The 6844-nt window shown below is 34.8% G+C and overlaps 1 protein-coding gene across 2 annotated transcripts; it reads left to right on the top strand.

Moving 5' to 3' along the window:
- The first annotated feature begins 301 nt into the window (after window positions 1-301).
- LOC107775624 (uncharacterized) lies at window positions 302-6639 on the top strand. Of its 2 annotated transcripts, XM_016595373.2 has the most exons (7): window positions 302-704; window positions 2353-2497; window positions 3112-3372; window positions 3801-3882; window positions 4454-4650; window positions 5784-5871; window positions 5967-6639. In XM_016595373.2, the coding sequence occupies exons 1-6, from the start codon at window positions 430-432 to the stop codon at window positions 5823-5825; spliced, it is 1002 nt and encodes a 333-aa protein (XP_016450859.1). In that variant the 5' UTR covers window positions 302-429; the 3' UTR covers window positions 5826-5871; window positions 5967-6639. The 2 variants fall into 2 exon arrangements, with proteins under 2 accessions (XP_016450859.1, XP_016450858.1); XM_016595372.2 differs by lacking the exon at window positions 5784-5871 and having other exon boundaries at window positions 303-704.
- Window positions 6640-6844: the final 205 nt, after the last annotated feature.

Here is a 6844-nt window from a genome sequence, read left to right as displayed (position 1 = left end):
GAGATAAACATGTCAAGACAAACATATCAAATTGTGTAATTATACCCAAATTTAATTCCTAGGTTGCTTTCCAAACATGATCTTAGTTTTACAAGTTAGGATCAAATGCAACTGCCCTTTACGTACGTGAGGGCAATTTCTGTTAAGAGTGATATGTAAAGGACAATTAAATCACCTTAATATATTGAGGACCATTTTGATAATTATTTCCAAAATTACCCTGCAGATGGGTTTATGAGTTTATCCAATTTGTACGGGCCAAACTTTCTCTTTTATTTACTCCTATTAATTTTCATTTATTATTTATTATTTATTATTACGTGAAACTGCTAGCGCTAGAGATAGAAGGGGAGTTGCCGGAGAGCGATGCTATAGAAATTGGTAGGTCGGAGGACGGGAATTGCTAGGCTGACCAGTTCCATATAGAGAATGTGCACTGCGATTGCGATTTGGTTTTCACCTGTAGTATCAAAATTTTGGAGAGAAAAGATTGATGGAGGAGGAAACGGATGGACGCTGACTTCGTATACCTACGGTTATACCCTAGCTGTTATAGTGATCATACTGATATGTCATTTGCTAAGCTCTCGTCTTCGATTTGCCGTACCCGCCTTCCAATTTAGAGAACAACCTTCTGCGCGTCCACATGCCGAATCCAACAGTTATCCTGATGTCTCTACCTCTTCTGCTCTTTCTGATGTCCGGTATCTTCTTCTTCTTTTCATATTGTTTTCATTGTAAGTTTATGCTCAATCGTAGAAAAAAATAATGAATTTCTTTTTATTGTTGTTTCGAAAAAGAAAGATGCAATAGCGTTTAACTGTATCATTTTTCTGATGAAATTTCAACGTTATTTCGGTTTGTTGTTGTTGTTGTTGTATTGGTGTAACTATTAGGCGTAGTTTTCACATACCCTACTAGTACCAGGATTCTCTAGTTTCTCAGCTCATTAGTACCATAAATAGAGATTGGTTGCAAAACGGCCCTTTTTGCTACTGAATTGCTTGATTTTAATTTTTAGTGGATTAAGGAAGGTGCATGGCTCCCTTGTATATCCTGATGGCTACTTGCTATGATACCTTTTCTTTTATCAGTACTTGCTATGACACCTATTCCATGAAAAATTTAAGTTGGGTTGCGAACCGATAAACTTGCTAAACATAGTGATTTTGGGAATTCACCCTAGACTAAAAATTCCTGCAGTGTAAATTATAATCTCAGGAGAATGCGACACATTAATTAGTGTTTTCTTTGTAAAGAGACTGGGGAAGACACAATTCTTGTTGCTACATCACAAAATAGTATCTAAACTATGGGACACTTCATAAAAAAAAGTATCTAAAATTGCCTAGATCATGCTGAGCATAGTTAAGGAAATGATGTGGAGTTAGAGAGGAAAAGGTCTGAGGAAGAGGTACAAGTCTGGGAAATTCATCCCACATGCTGTGAAATGGACAATTTTGGGAGACAAATATATGGTTTTTGGGGGAAATAAAGATCCCTTTCAACTAAATATTTAACATTTTAATTTTTTGTTTAGTTTCGGTGTACCCAGTCTCTGAGGAAGAGGTATAAGCCATTAGATGCTCATTTGAAGAGCAACATATTGGTACGGCTCCTAGTGAGTTGTGTACCTCTTCTACACAAGTTTTTCTCCTTTTCAATAAATGAAACGCTAGTTAAATTACCTTACTAATCAAAAAATATAAATGAGACACTAGTTATCAGTGCTATGCGCATTTATTTAGCATGATTTTTGTCGATTAATCTAATTAAAGCATTAACTTAGTGCAGTTCATTCTTTGGATGTCTTTTTTGAGATAAAGTATTCTTTGGATGCTCTGTTGGCATTCTGGAGGTATCTTAGGGTGAGAAGCTGAAGGTAACTATGTCCGGGAAAATAATTATGATCCTCTTAGTACAGATAAGAAATAGCGCAGGTATAGCGTATATAACAGAAAGGAAAAACACCCGAGCTCAGTAGTGTGAGCTACAGTACTTAGGAGAATTTCCATGCTCTTGTGTAGATATGGGTCTTGACTCAAAAGCAGCGGATCTTGGTAAACAAAATTTATTATTGCATTATTTGAAGAATAGCCATGCTCTAGTAGTAGATATGGTCTCCTATGTGAACCTTGTCTTCAATCTCTTTTAGTGGAAAATTTGGCTGTATTTGTTAGTCCCTAAGCATCCTAAAGACTTGCATATTTGAATGGAGAATTTCTTGTTTTGATTTGTACTGAAGTTAACAATACTAAGACTATGCACAGTGCACACCACTATATCCAAAAACTCAATCCATAATTTCTCATTTAATATTCTCCTCTTTTTAACATCCTTGTATCTCCTCAGGATCACTACAGTGATATCTGAACTAGATCTGAAGAATTTGATTGACGACATAAATAAGAAATTCCATGCTAACGAGAAATGGGAAGATGTCATTAACCGGAGAACAGACCGTCTTTCCTACTATGCACGGTGTTGTAAGCAGAAGGTGGGTTGCTCAGATTCTCATTATGTTAGTCTTCTTACTATTATATTTTTTCTCTGTGCTTTTATCTCTTAGGGACTTGCTGAATTGCCTACTTTCACAGAATTCAGTGTAGTAAACATATTTATCCTTAATGGCTGAAACTATCAGTAAACTAAACTTTTAAAGCAGCAGAAAAGTGTCCATTAGGTGAACTATTAATCACAGAAGTAATTCTTTCACCTTTTGTTAACATACTTGTGTGCCTTTGAAACTCTTAAAAGAAATGGAGTAACCGCATGGTGGAAATGTTGCCATTGAATACTTCTAAAGGATTTAAAGTGACTGAATGGGGTCAATGAACATAGTACAACACTTGCAGGCCTGTATGAGCATGGGAGTGCATGCATTTATGTATGCATGGCTACTTGTAGCTACTGCTGTGCAATAATGGCTTCACCTTCTGTTTAATGGCTCTTTGTATTAAGTGAAGTGATACAAAGTATCTGGATTAGCTTGTTTTTAACTATATTTATTTATTAAATCTTAGTGCTGTCTAATTTGTGGGAAAAAAGTTATTTCTATCTGTGTCAGTAATGAGGTAATGATATTCGGTTTTTATCTCTTTTTTGCTTCAGGATGCACCTCTTAAATATCTAAGTGTAACTGTATTTGAGAATTGCTCTGTCGAGATGCTAAGAGATTTTTACATGGACAATGATTTCCGGAAAATTTGGGACAAAACCTTGATTGAGCATAAGCAGTTGCAGGTGGATACTAGCAGTGGAACTGAGATTGGCCTCATGATAAAAAAGTTTCCACTATTGACTCCAAGAGAGTACGTATTAGCTTGGAGAGTGTGGGAAGCCAATGATGGATCCTTCTACTGTTTTACCAAGGTACTTAATAAAGTTCGACATTGTTGGACATCAAGATCTCGTAGAACTGACTCGCCCTACACGACTCTCTCGAGATATTTTTCTTGATGGTGCTATGTCTCCCAAATTACGCAGTTCTCTTGTTATTTCAAGTAAATATTGCAGTGAGAACTTATTAAGAAAGACGATCCTTTCCGAAAGAGTCCCTCTAAATTACCTTAGATTGAAAATTCTTCTGATGAATCTGGAAACTCCCTCCCTACACAAAAAAGTAAGAGATAAAAGGAAGAAGCGATTGGTGTTCTTGCATAAGGTTATTTACATATGTTTCAATCATTCATGTGTCGCAACTCAGCATTATATCTATTCTTGTTTCGATTTTTCCTGTTACACATATCTTAGTTTATTTATTATGTCTGCTAAATAATTTGGCATTTTACTGCTAATAGGCATGTGAATATCCTTCGGCACAAAGAAGGAAGAAGTATGTCAGGGTTGGGCTCTTTAGATCTGGTTGGAGAATCAAGAAAGGCAGGTTTTTGATGTTTTCCTTGTTATTATTTCTCCTCTTGCAATAAAAACTGATTTAAGCATCTCTTGACAGCATAAACATAGCTGGGATCATGACACATTCTGTGAATTTAGACTTCATGTGAGCTATTTCCCTTTTAAATGTTTAATTATTTGTTTCATCTTAGGGGCTATATGTTTTCAGGGCCTTGTGATACTATATGAAGCAGCTTGATCAAAACATTTCTGGGTTGTATGTATATCCCGGTTTAGTCATGACTGAGGAACATATCACTGACAAGATATGTGGTCATGCTAAGGAAAGATTTTGTCACGCCTTTTCCTTAGCATCGTCAAGTCTAAACTGTATGTAAAGAGAAAAATGTTTAATTTACTTACCAAAAAAAAAAGAAAAAGAAAATAAGAACGTTTAGTTTATAATAAAAATTAATTTTGTGCATGGTCTTGGTGTAAAATTCATAATTCTATCAGCCATTGGAATATTAGTAAATATAATGATTCCTTTTACTAGTACTTTTAGGATTCTAAGGTGGTGCAGTACTGAGTTGTTTCCTTGTGAAGTTGCTTTCAGTTTCTGGTAGGAATGCCTGTGAGATCCAAATGGTACACCAAGAAGATGCTGGTCTGAATGTTGAAATGGCAAAACTAGCCTTTGCAAAGGGCATATGGAACTATGTCCGTAAAATGGATGATGCACTTCGTCAGTACTCTGCCCTTGACCATTCTCAATTGACTTCAGGTGTGAGTGCCGTCACGTTAATTCAAAAGGTCAGAGCTATACTTCTTTTAAAGTTCTTAACGGGACTCACTATGGGTGAAAATCATTTACATCCCCCAAGTTTGCTTTAAAAATCAAACTCATCCTCCAACTGTGAACAATTATCATTCTACTCCTCATATCAAAAGTGACTTCTTAAAGTACCTATTTTACCCTCTACAATTTTTATTCTTTAATATAATGATATTTCTTATTTTAATTTATGTTATCGACTTACCTATAGACAAATTAAAAAAAACTTTTTCGAGACCAAAAAAAGTGAGAAGTAGTAGTTAAGCATATAAGTTAATGATGTTCAATAGTGAAATAAATGAGAAAAATAAAAAATTGCAATAAATAATTTATTCGTATCAGTAATTTTATTAATAGCAATCAAAACTCAATCTATTTATAAAATTGAGAATAAAGAGAGTGAAATTTATAAATTATACAATGCATGTAATAAAAAAAATAATGGGCGTAAAATAGAGGTAAATTTTATAATAAATTTGAAAAATTATCTATTTATACTTTACATGAACTTTAATTAAAATTTAGAAAAAATCTAGTAATAACAATCAAAACTCAAAAATTTGTATACGCATAGAGAATAATAAAAATAGTGGAACTTAAAATCATACACACACACACTGACATATATTATATGCATTTTAATATACATAATAGTAAAATAATAATAATAATAAAGTAGGAATACATTTTGTAATAAATTCATAATATAATTATTTTATTTATAATGTTAGTGAACTTAGATTAAATTATATAATAAGATACAATATTTTTAACTTATGAATAAATACTTGCATTAAAAAATATCTAAATAATATCAAAAAGGTATTACATATATGGAGAGTTGAAAATGTCAAGGGTAAAATAGACATTACGAAGGATGATAGGATGGAAATGACAATTGTTCAAAATTGGAGGTTGAGTTTGGTTTTTAGAGTAAACTTGGGGGATGTACATGAGTTTCACCCCTTTCACTATTCTTTTAGGAAAAGGAAAGTTAAATAAAATAGACATAAAAAAAACTTGGCAGTGAGAGAAACAGAAGCATCTTCCTTCTCAAAGTCAATTTTCCCTTTTTACTTCAATGTGGCCTCCCTCCAAAAATGATAAGCAGGTACGAGGACAGTGTGCTGCTATTATTGCATACCTGGACTAATTATCTTTCTCATTACCAGTAGAATAATGTATAATCTGGACGAAAGGTAGTGCCAGTTTCTAACCCTAAATGTTTATGTCTTTTTGACATGGTTTTTGATCTTTCCTTTCCTTACCCTTTTCCCCCTCTCGTCAAATGAAGGTTCCACTTGGATTGGACACCTTAAACCACACAAGGAGCTTAATCAATCCAGAAACCTGCACAAATAGTGACTATTGCTGTGGAGTTTCACATGAATGCAGTCCGAGGGAGCAAACAAAAGAGCCATTAAAGAATGTGGTGCCAAATATGCTGATGCTCCTGGGTGGTGCAATCTGCATGTCTAGAGGGCTCTCTAACTTGGGAGCAAAGGTTGCCATGGCATGTATCCTGAGTAAGCTTGTGAAGCGCAATGCTTTGAGAAGCAAATGCCTACAGAGATTTAGCCCGATAGAGGTTCAGCGACGTGAAGAATGTAGGATGACTCGTGAAGATGAGCTCCAGTGTGCCTGCTCAAATGTCACCTATTGATTAAGAATTTAGTTGTGCATATTCATATCTGGTTCAAATGTGCTTTCAGGAAATTTCTTAATTGCTGTTTTTTTTATTTCTCCACTTACCTATGTGTACCAGTTTAGAATCTCTGATTGTCGTGGTTGAAAACTGACAGGGACTACCTATTTGTACTGTTACTCTTACTAGCAAAAAGACAGGAAGCTATTATTGTATTGTTACTCTTTGGTGGATTGTTTCCCCTGTTGCTTGGAAACAATGAGCACTATCCAAATTTATGGATCAGTCGGATGGCAGTATAAAGAACTGTAACTTAATCCAATATGCTGCATTATGCTTATCCAATTCATGCTTTGTGTCACGGGACCCTTTTTCTGAAAGGTTCCGTGAGGACAGCGAAGTTAGCTTGATTGCTACTTAGCTTCAGTCCTAAACAATGAACAACACAATTGTGCTGAAGTGATGGCAATCACACGAAATAAGTAAGAAAGCTATGAAAGAAAGAGACCAAGATTTGGGAGGCGGAA

The sequence above is a fragment of the Nicotiana tabacum genome, unplaced genomic scaffold, assembly GCF_000715075.1.
Source record: "Nicotiana tabacum cultivar K326 unplaced genomic scaffold, ASM71507v2 Un00050, whole genome shotgun sequence".
Lineage (NCBI taxonomy): Eukaryota > Viridiplantae > Streptophyta > Magnoliopsida > Solanales > Solanaceae > Nicotiana > Nicotiana tabacum.
The sequence above is the reverse complement of the archived record's forward strand: the minus strand, read 5'-3'. Positions and strand labels throughout refer to the sequence as shown.